This window comes from Melanerpes formicivorus, unplaced genomic scaffold (assembly GCF_026170545.1).
Source record: "Melanerpes formicivorus ecotype bairdi unplaced genomic scaffold, bMelFor1.0.p_v2 SCAF_60, whole genome shotgun sequence".
In the NCBI taxonomy this organism is placed as follows: Eukaryota; Metazoa; Chordata; class Aves; order Piciformes; family Picidae; genus Melanerpes; species Melanerpes formicivorus.
This window is the reverse complement of record NW_027142412.1, coordinates 1,280,310-1,297,829: the sequence shown is the minus strand read 5'-3', so window position 1 is coordinate 1,297,829 and position 17,520 is coordinate 1,280,310. Positions and strand designations below refer to the sequence as shown.

Below are 17,520 nucleotides of genomic sequence, written 5' to 3'. Positions count from 1 at the left end.
TCAGAAGGGTTAGGGGAAAAAATATTTATGGTAAAACCCAAGGAAGCCTCCTCAGAGTCAGCATCAGCTGTGGCCTGACCACACAGCCACAGCTTCCTCCACAGCCTGGGACCACTGTGGCCCTGCAGTGACTTTTCCCACCACACAGCCCCAGCACTGCTCGTGGTGGCTGAAGCAGAATCCCCTGCTGGTATCTGAGTCCCTCACAGGCATCAAGCCTACTGGGAGCCACTTCCCAAACTCTGCCTGAGCTGGGTGTCACTTGGTTAGAAAGGACACCTGAGACAAAGAGGAAGGTGAAGAGAGGGGAAAAGAACTGGAGGAACGAGGCTGGGGAAGGATGGAGTGAGAGCTGGGTGAGTGGAGAAAGCAGTGGGGATGCTCTGGCCAAACCAGCCTGCTGCAGGACACCAATGGCCTGGGTTCAGCCACATGGCAACAAGGATGTGCTTGATGCTGGGAGTCCATCCAGAGCTCTGTGTGTGCCACAAGGGATGGAGTCTAGGAGCCTTGTGTCTCCTCTTCCCTTGCTTCCTGCAGGGAGCCCCTGCCGCGCTGCTCGCCATCCTCACCTGCACAGGGCAGAGAGCAGCAGCATCTCAGCAAGATGCTCTGCTGAGCAGGAATCCCTCCCTCCCCAGCAGCTGCTCCTGGAACATCCACAGTTTAGCAGGAGAGCAGGTGGCTCCTGACAACTCAACTGCAGGCATGCACCAGGGCTCACCTTCTGTGAGGCAGCTGAGGTAAGCACCCTGGACGCTGTTTCCATTGACCAGTGCCATCACTTTGTGCTTGATGGAGCTGCTCGTGGCCTCCTCTTCTCCCTTCTCCTCCTCCTCATCTTCTGAGTCCACCAGCACTAAGACATCACCCATGTCTTGATTCCTGTGAAGAGCAGAGCAGGCTGAGGTGGGATGAAAGGCTGAGGACAGCCTGTCCTGAGCCCTCCCTCCAGCCTGCTCCTCCCCTGGCCCTGACAACCTTCCACAGCAAAATGTCCAACCATGGGGGACTCTTCCAGTCCTGCACCAACCCTGTGCACAGGACAGCTGCTTTCAGACCCTGCTGGCAGCCACACCCCCAGCACAATGCCTTCTGCCCTGCAACCCCACAGTGATGCCACCGCTCCTGCTGTGGTGCCAACTGCTCCCCTCTCCCCTCAACCTCCTGCTCCCACATCCACACTGAGTCTCATCCAGCCCCACCACCCCCTTCCTGCTGGAGGCACAGCTTTGCTCCAGGGCTGGCTGCTGCCTCCAAGGTGGCTTCCCTACCCTGCAGGGAAACCATCTCTGCCAAAAGCCACGCAGGACTGAGCTGAGGAAAACCAACACTCACCTGAAGGCAGCACCTGAAGAGGAGAGAAGGGAAAAGACAGGGTTAGAAACTGGCCCAGAGCAGTCCCCTGGGCTGGTTTTACTGCACAGTCCCTGCCAACCCCACCTGTGGTAGGATGGTCTCTGGTAGCCACCAGCAGAGGCATGGATGTGAAGGTGACCTGCACATGTGTACAATGAGAGCAGCAGGGAGGTCACCAGGAGAGGGGAGAAGGCCCTGGAGAAGGTGAGGGGAAGGTGCCTGAAGCACTCAGCTGGGGTCCTGTTTTTCAGTTAGGGATCAAACCAGCCCAGCCAAGGAAGGAGTGACCCCTCCTTGGCTTGTGCAGAGGTGAGCTCTTACCTGTCAGGCACAGGAGGGGATGGTAGTACAAGACAAGCCCAATGGCAGTGAGAATAACCATCAGGGACAGCACAACCACTGCACCCACGACTCCAACCACGTTCACTGGCTCTGCAGAGGGAAGAGACAAGGGAGGGCAGCTTGTCAGCAGGATGTGGATGGGTCAGGAAGTCTTGGTGCAAGGCACAGAGCAAGTCCCAGTGCTGTCTCAGCCCCCATTTCCCATCACTGTAGCAGTTCCACCAGCACAAGGGCAGAGGGTTTCAGGCACTTGTGTTTGGTTGAGATGGAAAAAACCACAGCAAGGCCTCTATTTCTGTGCCCACAGGCATTTAATCAAAGCAAACCTACTGCTGCCCAGTGCACCTTGAGCAGCTTGGCTCTTGGAGGGGTTTCTCTGCACTCACAACCCCCAGGAGGGAGCAAGGATGCTCCTCTCTCAGACCCATTATGCCAAGGAGAGGGGAACTGGGCCTTTCCACCCTGCACCCACACTTGCTGTGGGAGTAGGGAAAGCATCAACAGGCAAAGAGGGATCTCAGTGGCAAACAGAACACTTGGGGGCTTGCCAGTGGCCCCAGTGGGCTGTGTGAACAAGGCTGGTGAAGGGCCTGCAGCACATGACCCACATGGAGCATCTGAGGGAGCTGGGGTTGTTCAGTCTGGAGAAGAGGAGGCTGAGGGGAAACCTTGCTGCTCTCTACAACTACCTGAAGGGAGGCTGGAGCGAGGAGGGGGCAGCCTCTACCCGATGACAAGCACCAGCACTACAGGACATGGCTACAAGCTGCACCAGGGGAGACTCAGGCTGGATATCAGGAAATGTTTCTCCACAGAGAGGGTTCTCAAACACTGGAATGGTTGCCCAGGGCAGTGCTGGAGTCACCTTCCCTGGGGGTGCTCATGCAGCGTGCGGACCTGGCGCTTAGGGACGCGGTTTAGTGTTGACCCTCAAGTGCCAAGCCAAAGGTTGGACTGGATGATCTTTGAGGTCTCTTCCAACCAGACACGGCTCTGTGGTGGTCCTGACCGCACCTCAGCCCGTGCTGCAGCATCCCCAGCAGCTGCACTCACGCTTCACAGTCAGGCAGACGAAGAGCTCCCTCAGCCCCACCGGGTTCTGGGCCTTGCAGACGTAGCAGCCGCCGTCGGTGCCCTGGGAGCAGTTCTGGATGGTGAGCTGGGACAGGTTGCCCTGCTGGCTGATGAGGTACCTCCCTCCGGCCTGCAGCTCCACCCCCGGCTGGGTGATGCCCCGCAGCCAGGTGAGCCGCGCCGCCGGGGCGCTCTCGGTCACTCGGCAGCTCAGGGTCACGTTGTCGCCCACAAAGCAGGTCTTGGGGGGCCCGGATTCCAGGGAAGGGACTTCTGAGGAGCCCAAGGAGGGGAAGAAAAGGAAAAGGAAAGAGTCAAGGAGGGAATGGAGGAGCTGAACGTGCTGAGCAATCAGGCACCTGGCTGATCAATAATCATTAACAGAAGGAACCTGGAACTGCAGCACTGTGGGTTTGGCATCCAGCTGGCTCAGGAGACTTCAGCAGCCCTCCCAGGAGTGATCCCTGCAACCTTCACGTTGCTCAGTCCCCTTTTTTGACACCCTCCAGGGAAGAACAGCCAGAGGGGAGACAGCAGGAAGATGGCAGAGAGAAGAAAGGCAGCCAAGAATTTTCCTTGGGATTAGCAGAGCTCTTGTGTGGCCCTGACAGCCCTTGGAGGATAAATACAGCTCAGGCTTTCAAAAGCCACTTCAGTCAGACCCCTCAGACGCCTGAAGGGGGCCTGTGGATACACACAACCCTTCTGCTAGAAACCCAGCCCTGCCCAACTTCATCTCGAGCTGAGCAAGGCACTAAAACCACTTCTGTGCTTCCACAGAGGCACAGGTGCTTGCACAGGGGACAAGCTTGCTGCAAGGAGATTTATTGGCCCCTGAAGATGGGCCAAAGCACAGCTCACCTGCAGGTATGCTGTGATGGCTCTCAGCTGAAGGACATCTGTGCCTTGTGCAGGTCCCTCTGCACAAGCCAAGCCCTGCCACGCCGCCTTGCTAGCATCCACCCCTGCATTCTGGCTTGCCTGACCACTGCCTTAGTGCTCTGGAGGGGAGAGCACTGGCTGCCTGCTATTTTCAGGCTCACTAACAGTTAACAAGGCAGGCAAATCAACTCACTGATCTCCACAGTGCAGGAAGGCTCCTCCTGGGTGACAACGTGGCTCCCCACGCACTTGAACACTTTGCGGTGGGAGAGGTGGGAGCTGTTCAGGGTTTCCACGTGGGTGTCTGAGGAGCTGGAGGAGCTGATCACCCAGCTTGAGTTCTCCAGATCGTTCCCCTCTTCTCTCCAGTGCAGGGTGGGGTGGGGGTAACCCCCAGGCCAGCGGCAAAACAGCTGCAGCATCAGCCCTGGCGAAGAGGTCTCGGCCCAGCACTTCGGGGCTGACTGTGGTGGATCTGTCAGCAAGAACAGCACATGGTGACACACAGGTCCAGGTCACAGAGCTCAGCATTTCAGGGCTGGAACCCCCCAGGTGCTCGTGTTTGCCCTCATACCCCTTGAAAACCTCCCCAGTTTCCTTGTCTTTCTCCTTGACCTGCATCCCACAGCCCCAGGGGAGCAGAGCTCTGAATGACAGCCAAGAGGAACCACGCAGGGGGCCGACACAACAACCACAGCCAAGCCTTGAGGGACAAGGGAGGACAGAGGTCACTGCCACAGCTTGACCCAGCAGAGAGGAGATAAGCATCTCAAAATGGAGCAGGAGAACAAAATCTCCACGCTGCCCTTGGTCCTCATGCCACAGCTACAAGGGGGTGACACCGATTCACAGTACCCAGGAACATGGCTCTGCCTCTCCTGCCACTGAAACAAGCTCTCAGGTTTCCAAAGTGAATGTGGAAAGCAGCAGAGCTCTTGCCCAGAGACAAGGAATCAGCTTCCTGGAGTCACCCAGCTCAAAGCCAGCAAGCCCAGCACACTGCTGAAGGTGAAGGCTGTTCCTAGACTACACAAAGCTCTGCCCACAGGGAATCCTGGGGACTCCAGCTCACAGGGTCAGGGCCATGGACATGTGCCACTGAATTCAACCCAAGTGTCCTCCACTCCTTCCTGGCACCATTGTCACTGGCATGTGGGGCCAGATGGTATTACTCAGCAGCACAGTCTGTGTCCACCCCACACTGCAGGCCTGGGGACAAACTCCAGCAAAGAACACAGATAGGGCAAATCATGGCTGGCCTCCTGCCAGGGTCACCTCACAACCACCGAGACTCTGTTTGCTGTTCACACACACAAACAACTAGATGATGGCAGAAGTGGGTCAGAAGCCAAGAGAAACCCAAGGGCAACTCCTTGGTGCAGAGCAGGGCTCAGGCAGTTTCCTGCCTCTCTCCCATCAGCTGGCTCCTCAGGCACAGATACAGAGAGGCCTTCATGCAACAGCTGCAGGGATCCTGGACTCCGATCCAGGCAGAGTTAGCACAGGGTGGCCCTGTGGCTGCCTTGCCTGCTCCAGCACTGAGCAAGTCCCACTGGGAGATCAGGTGCTGCCAAAGCAAGCCCCACACAAGGGGTGCCAGAGGGGTGCCTGATGGTTATTTTGTGGAGCATTTATCCCAGTGACTTTCAACCCACACAGAACCAAACCACCACCTGGGCTACAAGACCAAACCTTCTGGGGGCTTGGCTTGCCAGGAACTTGATACATGCAGCTGGGATGATCTTTGAAACCATCCACCTCTGCCAGGAAAGTTCTCTACAACACCTCCTCTGCCCCAGCTCTAGGGAGGTCTCCTTACTGACCTTGAATCCTGTCAGCCTGGACCACCAGGAACTGCCCTGTCTCGAGAGGTGGACCAAGCCCTGCCAGACACCCAGCCAAGAGAGCTGTGCTTGCTGTGCTGGTTTCAGGAACACCCCTCCTGAAACCATCAGCTTTCCATCTTGAACCCCCAGGCTCTCACAGTGTAACTCCACTCTTCTGTCTAAGTGTCAACCCTCTGACAGAGATTTGCTCCCAGAATGTTAACAAACCTAAAAACCTCCAACCCCCCTCAACCCAAACCTGAGTGAAAAGGACCTCAAGCCCACAAAGAGCCAAGACCAAACTGCACACAAACATGCCCATGGCAGGGGAGATGGAACTAGATGATCTTGAAGGTCCCTTACAATCCAAACCATCCTATGAATCTATGCCAAGGAATCTCTTGGAGGTGTGCACCTCCATCTTTCCCTCACACCATGTGCTTGCCACCCAAAACAAACCCAAAGCAGCAGCTCCAGGCAGGGGCCTGCACCTGCCCTAGTGTTGGAATGTTTACTGCTCATGGGGAGGGGGGTAAAATGCAGCTCTAAGCAAAAAGGGAAGTTTTTGGTACAGCCCATGAGATGGGTTGAAGTCTGTCACAGCTGGAGACTCCCACATGAAGCCTACAGATCAGGCTGAGGGCTCCAGTAACAGTGAGGAATGAAACATCAGGGCCCATGCTTCTAGTCTGAGGTTGAGGAGCTTCATCTTCTGGCCTCTGCTGGTGCTTCTGCTGATCTAAAGCACGGCCAGAAAGACCTCTCTCACTTATTTAAGGGCATGCTAGTGTCCAACATCACCTTTGGGAATTAACTGCCACTAATTCCGTGCTAATGAATGAGGTTTAGAGTGCACCAACACGTGCCATGCCACAGGGCTCTCACTCAGGAGCACTCTGAAGCAGTGCCCCAGATTTCAGGCTCCCCCACGCCCTACACAGACATTCTCTGAAGCAGCCTGAGGCTCAGTTCCTTCACTCCAGCCCTCTGTGACCCTCCAAACCCCACCTGCAGGCTCCCTGCCTCAAGGAAAGGAATTTTCATCCGTGTGAGCGTCCCAAGATTTAATCTGTGCAAAGCAGGTACAACTTTTACCACACCCCCCCTTCACCAAACACTGAGAGGGAAGGAACACCCTGAATGCAAACAGGAAACAGGTCTCACACATGGCAGAAAAGACCAGCAAGAAAGTCCAGCTGAACACTGAGTGCCAGTGAAACAGGCTCACTGGCAGCAACACTTCCCTCTTCCCAAGCCTATAATATGGCCTTGGCTGTTGTAAAGGACAGCTCAGGTGTGAGGGGCCACAGCCTCTGTCACATCTGATTCTGTTTGCTGAAGAAGCCAAGAGTGGCACCAGCCTAGGAGCTGAGCTCCCTGCTAATCTGGGAGGGGCTGCTCCCACAGAAGAGGTGGGACATCTGGGCAAGGTCATGGTCCCCCAGCAGAAGCAGGAAGGGTCTGCAGTGTGCTAAGTAATTGATCTGAGCACTCTCCAGATTGATCTTCCACCCATACAGTGAGTTCTTCTAAGAGAATGAAGGAGTGAAATAGGGATGGGGAAGGGAGAGAACACCAAAAGACACAAGTGGACAAAAAGGCTGAAAGAAGGGCTCAGGACAATGCTTCCAGAAGTAAACCTGAGGAAGGTGGTGATTCCATCACAATCAGCAGGCTGCACTATAGGGCTTGATACAGACAACTCCTCAGCTGAGGACCCTCCATCCTCAAACCAAAAGGCTGGCAGCAAGAAGCAGCACAGCACATCTATTCCAAACAGGTATTTCAGTCCAGGGGGGAAAAAAGACAGCCAGGAGCAGCCTCCATCACAAGATTTATGAAGGCTCGAGTCAACCAGGCATGGGGGCCAACCTGGAGCAGGATGAGAAATCTCTCTCCAAAACAACTAGTCCCTCAGCACCAAAGAAGACAGAACTGAAGAGAGACAGTGAGGACTTCAGAGATGGCATTTCACCCTCTGTAGCACACGTGGTGGTGCTTGTGAGTGAGCATGTCATGGAGCAGCAGCAACCTGACCACAGACTCTGCAGGGCAATGCCACCCCACCCTTTTTTGACACTATTTTCCCTCCAGTGCCAGATGAATCTGCAGACCTGTGAGACTTGGGAAGGAATTCACAGACACAGGACAGACTTACTGGCTACTACCAGCTGGACCCTGTGCTCATGGTCGGTCTTGTTCAGCACCTCCTTGCAGGTGTAGTTGCCTTCGTCCTGCGAACGCAGCTCTGTGATGCGCAGGGAGCTGTTGTCAACCAGGGAGAAACGGACGTCTGGGGGAAAGGCGACCCTTGAGGAGAAGAGTGGGGGGAAAGAATGTGGATCCCCTTGAAACCAGACCACCTCGGTTGCTTCTTTGGAGACATTACGGCACAAAAGCAGGATGCTCCCTCCGACCTTCCCAAAGACCACTTCCTCTGTTCCTGCAAACCAAGCCAGGCAGTGTTAGTGAGGCAGGCAACCAGAGAAGCCCTCTTCTGTCAGCAAAAGACCTCGACATCTGATGTGTCTTGGCCCTCTGCGGTGCATGCAAGAGGGGCTCTCGTCAAAGGGCCTCTGGGGTGTGTTTGGTGACTGATGTTCAGCGCAGGCACAGGATCAGGAGGAGGGACACAGCTTAAGAGGCTCAACAGGAAAGCAGGGACAGGCTGCTTCTGCCCGAGAGAGGAAGGCAACAAACAAAGCGACCTGGAGGAGCTAGGGATGTGCGGGGTTAGAGCACTAACAGCACTGGGTCACAGCAGTGTCCACGCTCGGCCAGCTCTCTGCTGGACCACTTGCCCAAGTGGCCTCATCCTTGTGCGGCTCAGGGGAGCATGTGGTACCCAAAAGGGAAGCCAAACCTGCTGTGGTTCCAGCAGCCCCCAAGGAAGAGGACACAACTCTCCGTGTCCCCTGTTTGCCTTGCCTACTGCCCCCTTCCGCTGCCGAATGACACCAGGACCCCGCGGGCAGCTCTGCGGGAGTGCCCCTTTCTGCCAGCCCCCTCAGCGCCTGCCTGGCTTCATTTCAGAGGGGGCTCTGGTCACATTCAGCACACACGAAGTGCTTTTCAACAAAGAAATCAACATTAGGGCCAGCTGGGGAGCTGCCCTCAGGAGCACGGCAGACTACGCTGGAGCCCTACCAGGCACAGCGGCCGCTCCGCTCCCCTTCCCCTCCGCCCCCGCTACCTGCGGCATCCCGGCGCGGCACCAGCCTCCAGATGCAAAGGGCGAAGAAGAACCGGACTGGTGGTGTCCCCCCGGGCAGCCGCATCGCCGTGTGGCTCGGGGAGGCGGTGCTACCTGGCCTCCGCCCCGGCCGGCGGGCAGGTGAAGGCGGGCGGGACCGTCCGAGCCCGCCCGCCTTCCCCTGCTGCCCGGCGGCCGGGGCCCGTGAAGGGATCGCGCATCACCCCCCGCCATCTTGGCCGCCCGCCATCTTGGGGGCGCCCCCCGACCCCGTCCGCCATCTTGGGCGCCCCCCCCCCCCCGCGCCCAGAGGGGCGACGCCGTTTTCCCTGCGCGGGGAGCCCAGCGCCGACCGACCTCGGGTGCGGGCCACGGATCGGGGAGGTGCTAAAGCGAGGAGAAACAGCGTTAACGCGAGGAGGAATAGCGTTCATGCAAAGAGAAGTAACAGTGCTTCCAGAGAGCAAAGCTAAGCGAAGGCTGCGAGCAAAGCCACCTGCCCAGAGGGTCTTCCATAGGTCAGCCCCCCCCACCAAAAGCTGTGGGAGCAGGAAAACCAGTGATAAATGACTGTGCCACACAACCTGTGATTATTTGGTATGGGGAAAAAAAAAAAGGACCAAATAAAATTGGCAGGCAGCACCCTAAACCCAACCCTGGAAAGAAGCAGAGCACCGACTGCAGGTGGAGTGGGAGGAGAAAGCAGGTGGAGAGGGTGTCCAGAGAAGCGGTTGAGTAAAACACTCTTCAGTGGCAAGGGTAAAGGATGAGCTTCTCCACGGCTGGAAGGGTCCCAGAGACACCAGCCACAAAGAAAACAAAAGGTAGTGATGTTTGCCATGTCTTGTAAAGGTGTCCCAGGGATCCCCCCGGGGTGGCTGCGACAAAGCGCAGCCAGCCTGCTGCTGAGTTTCAGCGGAGGGTGCAGCTGGAGAGGTCGTCCCAGGGTTTTATTGCTGACTGGTGCCAAGCGAACCCAAAGGTCCTGCGCTGTCTGCTACTGTGGACAGCAGCTTGCAGGCTCCTTTGTTCGATGTAGCAATACATCGATTGCGAAACCCTACAGCAAGAGCTGTAAAGCACGCAGAGTCCTCAGGGATACCTCACCGCTTGGAGAGGGCAGCACGCCGGCCAGCTCGCCAGTGGCTATTGCGCACTGGGCTAAGGCGTGCACAGAGCAAAGTACTGAGATCCGCAGGGCTACCCTCACTGGCCTCTGGCACGTTAAATCATAACCTAATTAACGGCAGGGCCAAAGCCGGGAGCAGCAGTCCTGCTCTAGGCAACCCCTCTGCCAGGGCTGGTCCTCTCCCACCGAGCGAAGGCTGCAGCAGTGCCGCCGACCGGGGAAGCCCGCAGCAGCCCCGGATGCACTCGGCTGGGGGCGCTGTAACTGTTGGAGCGGGACAGAGGCTAGCGGCGCGCCGCCGCCAATGGGAGCGCAGCGTGGCTGCTGCTCCTCCAATGGGAGCCGTGGGGGCGGGCCTTTCGCCGAGGTTATTGGGCGGAGATTGGGGAACGCAGGCACAGTCCGCGCAGCGCAGACGGAGGCAGCTGTAGCCATGCCGGTAGACCTGGGGCAGTGGGACGGGCCGCTGAGCCTCACCGAGGTGGAGCAGAAGCCGGCGCAGCCGTTGCGGGTCAAGCACGGCTCCGTGGAGATCGACGAGCTGGGCAAGGTGCTCACTCCCACTCAGGTGAGCTTTTGGGGGTGTGTCGCACGGGGGCGCTGCAAAATGGCTGGAGGCGGCCAGGCCTTCTCCCGGCAGCCCCTACCGAGGCCTTCCTGGGTACGGGGCGAGGAGAGTGGTGCTGAGCTTCGCTGTGGGCCGCTGTACGGGGCCGGAGCGGTCCGGGTGGCTCTGTGCTGCAGGCGAGATCTCGGCAGCGCTGGGAGGCAGGGTGCGAGCTGGCACGAGCGGGCTCCAGGCCCTTGGGCGCTGCTCGGCAGCGCTGGGCACAGGTCGTCTCCGTGCGCAGTGCAGCCAGGGCTGGCTGCTCTTCTGAACGCTCTCATCTCTTCAGGTCCAGCATCGCCCCACCAGCATTGAATGGGATGGCTGTGATCCCCAGAAGCTTTACACTCTGGCTCTCGTAGACCCAGACGCTCCCTCTAGGAAGGACCCAAAGTTCAGGTAAGGGGGCTGGGCAATTCCCTATCCTGCTTGGCAAAAAGGGAGCATCTCCCTTGGTCTGAGCAGGGGCTTAGAAGGAGGATGAGATGCTCTGCCTGAGGTGCAGCATCAAGTTGGGGGCTTAGGATAGAAAAGGTGCCCTTGCAGCTCTCCTTGAGGCAGGGACTGCATGGGGAGGAGCACCTGCATTTGTCAGGGGTGTTTGGAGGTCTGTTGTAGCTTTCAGAAGCAGAGCATCTGCTGCTTGCTCTCGTTTGGCACATAATTGTGTTGGAATTGGGTCTGCCTGTGCTAGCAGGGGAGTGTCACACCTGGGACCAGCTCACTTTTCACGAGTCAGACTCAGAACTACGTGGGGTCACAGACCTAGAAAGCCAAGATCCCTGGGCTGGTTTTGGCAGGAGGCAGTACCTGCTTTAGGGCTGGTGCTCTTTGAAAGGTTTGGCAGAGCAGGAGCAGCAGCTGTTAGCCTCAGTTACCTTTTGCTGACAGCCAGAAGGAAAAGCAGCAGCTTGGATGAAAGAAGGGTGGCAGCTGGGGCTGTGGTGCAGTCTGATGGTTCCTTGTCTTCCCCTCTCAGGGAATGGCATCACTTCCTGGTGACCAACATGAAAGGCAACAATGTGGGGAGTGGAACTGTGCTCTCAGACTACATTGGCGCCGGCCCTCCCAAAGGCACAGGTTGGTACCTGGCTGCAGCGGTTCCAGCGGCCTAGGGGTCCGGTGGGGTGGGCAGGAGGGCGTGGGGTGTGCAGGGACCTGCTTGTAGCTGTGCCCATCCTGGGCATGTATGGGCACCGTCCCTTTGGTGCCAGGCCTGTGCCGTGCTGCCTGCAGCCCGTGGGGAGAGCACAAGCCTGGGCAGGACAGCAGCTGTCTGAGCACGCCTTGTGCCTCTGCTGTAAGCTCCTTTAGCTCTGTCCCACCGGAGGCTGCTGGCCCTGGGGCGTGCAGGTGCCTGCCCCCGGGGCGGTGACTGCCGGGTGTCCTCCCGCAGGGCTGCACCGCTACGTGTGGCTTGTGTACGAGCAGCCGAGGGCGCTGGCCTGCAACGAGCCCATCCTCTCCAACCGCTCCGGGGACAAGAGAGGCAAGTTCAAGATGGCTTCCTTCCGCAACAAGTACCAGCTGGGGGCGCCGGTGGCCGGCACTTGCTACCAGGCGGAGTGGGACGACTACGTGCCGAAGCTCTACGAGCAGCTGTCGGGCAGGTAGGGCGAGGTGGCCTGGAGCAGCACTGTGAAGCACCCCCTGCACCCCTGCAGACCAGGCTGGTCACAGCGCCTCGCTGTAGTCTTGTTTGCTTAGTGAGTTAAACCCAGCAGCTCCTGTGCTGACTGCTGGAGCTGCCACCCTGTCACTGTCCCTGGCCTCAGCCTGCTTCCTTGGTCCAGGCCTGTGCTGTGCTTTACCTGACTGTAGGTGCAGGCCATCACTAGATAGAAGAGCTGCTGACAGGCAGTCCTGTAAGGGTCACCCCTCCAGGCTGACCTGCCTAAGGGAAACCAGAGCCTTTATGAGCTAGTGGCGCTTTGGTGTGCCTCTGCTGCACTGAAAGGGTAGGGTGGGGCAGTGCTGTGGGTACAGAACCACTGTGGGTTGGTGCTGGCTGTAGCCTCTCCAGGAGAGGAGATGGCAGTCTAAGGGCAACTCCACCCCTTTTGCTTTTTGAGTTTAAGCCTCAGCTGGCCAGGTTAGTGCTGCACTTCACCAAGGTGAACCTCTGGAGTAGTGAAGGTGTAGCTGGCAGGAGGCATGACAGCTGGTTTGTAACACTACCTTCTGTTCTCTGTTGCCACTCAAAGCTGAGACCACTTCAGTTTTGTTTGTTCTGTTGTGACCTGATATTCATGTGCTGTTTGCTCACAGTGCAATTAAAAACATGCCCAGGTGGATGGTGTGGTGATCTTCTTGGGGGGGGCCACCAGCTTCCTTCTAGCAGCCAAAGGTTGGAGGCTTCACTTTGCTGGCAGAGCTGCCTAAAGCAGTGTTATGCTGGAGGACCACAGCTTGAAGCACTGAGGTCTCTCTGTCCATACCTTGTGCAAAGGTAAAGGTCTTCACCTTCAGGATCCATCCCAGCAAAGGTTCATGGCACACACAGCTGTAGAGAGTCAGGATACTTCCTTCTCCAGGGTGTTTCTGAACCCACTCTCATTTTCAGCAGGGTCATTTACTCCCTGAAAGACTCCCAGCACTTGTTAGCAACCTCAGCACTCCCTGCAGCTGCTGGGGACAGCCTCTGGTCAGGGCTGTCCCCTCCCTGGCCAGCTGTGGCCAAGCAGATGTGGCTGGTAAGGAGCTCTTCAACAGCCCCATGGAGGGCACCCAGCATCTTTAGCCCATGCTTGGCAGCTGGCAGAAGAGCTGGTCCCTGCCTGTCTTGGGGGATCTCCCCTTTCTCCCTGGGGGCCTCAGTCATGCCAGCCTCACCCCAGCTGGACTCCACCTACAGTCTTAGCTCCTGGGAGAGGCACCACTGGTTTTACTGACCTGAAGCCACATCCCAGCCAAGCCACAGGTTGTTCTCCTGATCCTCCAGCAGCTTGCAGTGAGGTCTGGGTGCTGAAAGCACCAAGTGACCCTTTGGTCCCATCTGACATCCTCACAAGGTCAACAACACTGAGCACATCAAACAAGTGGAGACACACTCTGAGCTGCATTTCACTGTGCTCAGCAAGGGTTGGACCATCTTGGGACATCTCAGGCTGGAATCAGGACACACAGAGAAAAGCAGCCACAGAATTGTCAGGGTTGGAAAGGACCTCAAGGATCATCCAGTTCCACCCCCACTGCCGTGGGCAGGGACACCTCACACTAGATCAGGTTGCCCAGGGCCTCATCCAGCCTGGGCTTAAACACCTCCAGGGACAGGGCCTCGACCACCTCCCTGGACAACCCATTCCAGGGCTCACCACTCTCATGGGGAAGAACCTCCTCCTCACATCTAGCCTGAATCTCCCCACCTCCAGTTTCATCCCATTCCCCCTAGTCCTATCACTCCCTGAGATCCTGAGAAGTCTCTCCGCAACCTTCCTGTAGGCCCCCTTCAGATACTGGAAGGCCACAATGAGGTCACCTCAGAGCCTTCTCTTCTGCAGACTGAACAGCCCCAGGTGTTTGAGGCTCTGGCCAGGCTGATCTAGTGTGGGGTGTCCCTGCCCATGGCAGGGGGGTTGGAACTAGCTGATCCTTGTGGTCCCTTCCAACCCTGAACCGATACTATGATACCAACACTCAAGCTGCACTCACTGAAGCCGTTACCGCAGCTCCTGGGCGCCTGTGCTTTGTCCTCTGCCCGCTCCGGCCCCGCCTCTCGGCAGGAGGCGGCCGCTGGCCGGGCGCGGAGCGCTTCCCCCTGCCCCCTGCCCCCGCAATGAGACAGCCGAGGCCCTCGTGATGAACACTTTTATTTACAAATATAATTAAAAGCTCTGACAGTTGCTCATGCTCTTCTCCTTGGAACCTGAAAAAGGTCGGGGGGGGGTTGGGTTTTTTTTTCCTTTCCTTTTTTTTTTTTCCTCTTTTTTTCTTTTTTATTTAAAACGATTTTTTTTTCCTCTTTTTTTTCTTTGGGGGTGGGGGTGGGGGGTTGGGGTTTTTTTTTGTTGGTTTTGTTTTTTTTAAAGTGCATGCAAAAGAAGTAAAGCCTTGGTTTAAAATGTCTTTGTTTGTCTTTTTTTTTTTTTTAACTCTTTTTTTTTTGTTGGTTTTGTTTTTATTGTAAGAAAATACACAGTTTGAAAGTGTGAATAATGCAAGAGTGGATGGCCAAAAAATCATTGGGGGGAGGGGGGGGGGGAGGGAAAGAGGAGTTTTGGGGAGGGGAAGGAGGAGTTTTGGGGAAGAGGAAGGAAGGAGGAAGGTTGGAAGAGGTGGGGTGAGGAAGTAAAAAACATAAAAGAAGACAATTGACCCAAATCAAACCAAAATGAAAAGAAAGAAGGAAAATAAAAGAGAAAGAAAGGAGGGAAAAAAAAAGACAGCGAGGGAGGGGCTGGGGGCGATCCAAACAGCGCTGAAATCCAAGTGTTGGACTGGAGAGTGGGGGCAGAGCGGGAAGGGAAGGGAAGGAGCCTAAGGGAGAGGGGAGGGGATGTGCGGCTGGGAGCGGTGAGGGAGAAGGGGGAGGAGAGAAGTAAAAAAATTCTTGATCAGAGAAAAAGAGTTAAAATACAATATGAAAATAAGTCAAAGCTCTCCTTAAATTCCCTCTATACACAAAATACACCATTTGACAAAGCCCAATTTGTGCTACCGGGATTGCCTGCGGGCTCCTGGGTTTGGTTTGGGGTTTGCTTTTTATCTTTTGTGTGTGGTTTTCTTTTTTTTTTGCCTTTTTTTTTTTTTTCAATAATTATTTATTTTTTAAAAGGTTTTTTAAGGTTTTTTTCCCTTTTTCTTTTTTTCTTATTTTTATTTTCTTTCCTTTTTTTAATTATTTTTCTCTATTTTTCTTATTTTTCTCTATTTTTCTTTATTTTTCTTATTTTTATTTATTTTTCTTATTTTTCTCTATTTTTATTTTTCTCTATTTTTCTTATTTTTCTTTATTTTTCTTATTTTCTTTTTATTAATTTTTTATATTTTTTATTATTTTTCTTTTTTATTTTTTATTTTTTCTCTTTTTTTAATTTCTTTTAAATTTTCCCTTTTCTTTTTTTTAAATTTCTTTTTTCTCTTTTTATTATTTTTTATCTTTTATTATTTCTTTTATTTAATTTATTTTTCCCTTTATATTATTTTGGCTATTTTATTCTTTTTATTTATTCTTTCTTTTTTTCTTCCTTTTTTATTATTTCTTTTTCATTATGTTTTCTTTTTTTTATATTATTTCTTTTTTATTCCTTTCTTTTTTCTATCTTTATTTCTTACCTTAAATTTTTATTCTTTTTTATTATTTTTTCTTCCTTTCTTCTATTTTCTTTTTTCTTTCTTTTTTCCTTCTTTTTTCCTTTCTTTTTTCCTTCTTTTTTCCTTCCTTTTTTGCTTTTTTTCCTTCTTTTTTCCTTTCTTTTTTCCTTCCTTTTTTGCTTTTTTCCTTCTATTTTCCTTTCTTTTTTCTTCTTTTTTCCTTCCTTTTTCCCTTTTTTCCTTTTTTTCTTCCTTTTTCCCTTTTTTCCTTCTTTTTTCCTTCTTTTTTCCTTCCTTTTTCCCTTTTTTCCTTCTTTTTTCATTTTTTTCCTTCCTTTTTCCTTTTCTTTTTTCCTTCCTTTTTTCATTTTTTTTTCTTTTTTTCTTCTTTTTTTTTCTTCCTTCTTTTTTCTTATTTCTTTTTCTTTCTTTTCCTTTTTTTCTCTTTTTTCCTTTTTTCCTATTTCTTATTTCTATCTCTTTTTCTTCTTATTTCTATTTCTTTTTCTTCATATTTCTATTTCTTTTTCTTCATATTTCTATTTCTTTTCCTTCTTATTTCTTATTTCATTTCCTTCTTATTTCTTTTCCTTCTTATTTCTTATTTCTTTTCCTTATTATTTCTTTTTCTTATTTCTTATTTCGTTTCCTTATTTCTTTTTTTTTATTATTCTTATTATTTCCTTTTCTTTCTTTTTTAATTTCTTTTTTTTTTTTTTTGGGGTAGTTGTTTTTGTTTTTTTAACCTCCATTTCTCTCCTGCAGCATCTTCCCCCTTCCCTGCCCCAGCAGAAAAAGGGCTGCTTCAGGGTTTGCTCTTACGACATACAATCACGAAGGACGCCAAGGCGCCGAGGTCGCCGCGGCCTCGCCGAAAGCCCTTGGCGTGGTTTTGCTCCTTAAAAAAACCCCAACCCCCCCACCCTCCCCCCCACAAAAAAAAAACCCAACAAAAACAACCCCAAAACAAATCATCGACTCCCCACCCCCACCCTCCCTCCCCAAACTCCCCCTCCCTCCAAAAAAAAAAGAGGAGAAACAGCCCCAAAAAGTCCTCAACGTCACCACTGATATGTACAGCACGAGTCGCTCGCTTAGGGTTGGGGTTTTTTTTTTTTGTTGTTGCTTTTTTTCTCTATTTTCCTGTAAAATGTAGCAAATTCTATTGAGTTTTTTTGTTTTTTTTTAATTTTTTCAATCTTTAAGAAAAAAACTTTTTTTTATTCTTCTTATTAATTAATTAATTCCTGATGAATAAATTACCAAAAAAATAAAAGGAAACCGAAAGGAAAAAGAAAGAAAAGGAAGAAAAGGAAGTTATGCAGCAGCTAAGTCAAGGTAAGGCTGCGGATTCCATCTCTCTCCCCCCTGGGGGTCACTGTTCAGCTGTTTTGCCTTTGTCACTGAGTGAGATATTCACTTAGTTATCTATCTGTCTACCTCTGTCCTTTCAGGCTATTTAGAGTCGCTTGGCTTTGCGTTGGGCTTTTCCTTTTGTAAAGGATGTTGATGTTTAGTTTGGAAGGACATCATTCATTCTCTGTTGAAAGGCAATGTCTTTGTTTTAGGATCTTTCTTTTTGGGTTAGGGCTTTTTAAAGAGGTTTTCTAGGATTTTTTTTAGTCTTGGGATATGAACTTTTTAGGATAGGAACTTTTGGGGATATTCACTTTCAGGGATGTTCACTCTTTGGGATATTCACTTTCAGGATATTAACCTTTTAGGATATTCACTTTCAGGATATTAACTCTTAGGATATTAACTCTTTTGGGATATTCACTATCAAGATATTAACTCTTGGGATATTCACTTTCAGGATATTGACTCTTTGGGGATATTCACTTTCAGGATATTA

The 17,520-nt window shown here is 52.8% G+C and overlaps 2 protein-coding genes across 2 annotated transcripts; one reads left to right on the top strand and one right to left on the bottom strand.

Moving 5' to 3' along the window:
• Positions 1 to 9: 9 nt before the first annotated feature.
• VSIG10 (V-set and immunoglobulin domain containing 10) lies at positions 10 to 9,043 on the bottom strand. The gene is made up of 8 exons (XM_068161783.1): positions 8,677 to 9,043; positions 7,642 to 7,926; positions 3,851 to 4,132; positions 2,755 to 3,048; positions 1,681 to 1,791; positions 1,339 to 1,351; positions 725 to 885; positions 10 to 572 (listed from the first exon to the last, which is right to left on the bottom strand). The coding sequence occupies exons 1-8, from the start codon at positions 8,759 to 8,761 to the stop codon at positions 502 to 504; spliced, it is 1,302 nt and encodes a 433-aa protein (XP_068017884.1). The 5' UTR covers positions 8,762 to 9,043; the 3' UTR covers positions 10 to 501.
• A 1,141-nt stretch (positions 9,044 to 10,184) lies between these two features.
• PEBP1 (phosphatidylethanolamine binding protein 1) lies at positions 10,185 to 12,704 on the top strand. The gene is made up of 4 exons (XM_068161789.1): positions 10,185 to 10,373; positions 10,702 to 10,811; positions 11,392 to 11,492; positions 11,809 to 12,704. Exons 1-4 carry the CDS (start codon positions 10,239 to 10,241, stop codon positions 12,024 to 12,026), a joined length of 564 nt encoding a protein of 187 aa, XP_068017890.1. The 5' UTR covers positions 10,185 to 10,238; the 3' UTR covers positions 12,027 to 12,704.
• Positions 12,705 to 17,520: the final 4,816 nt, after the last annotated feature.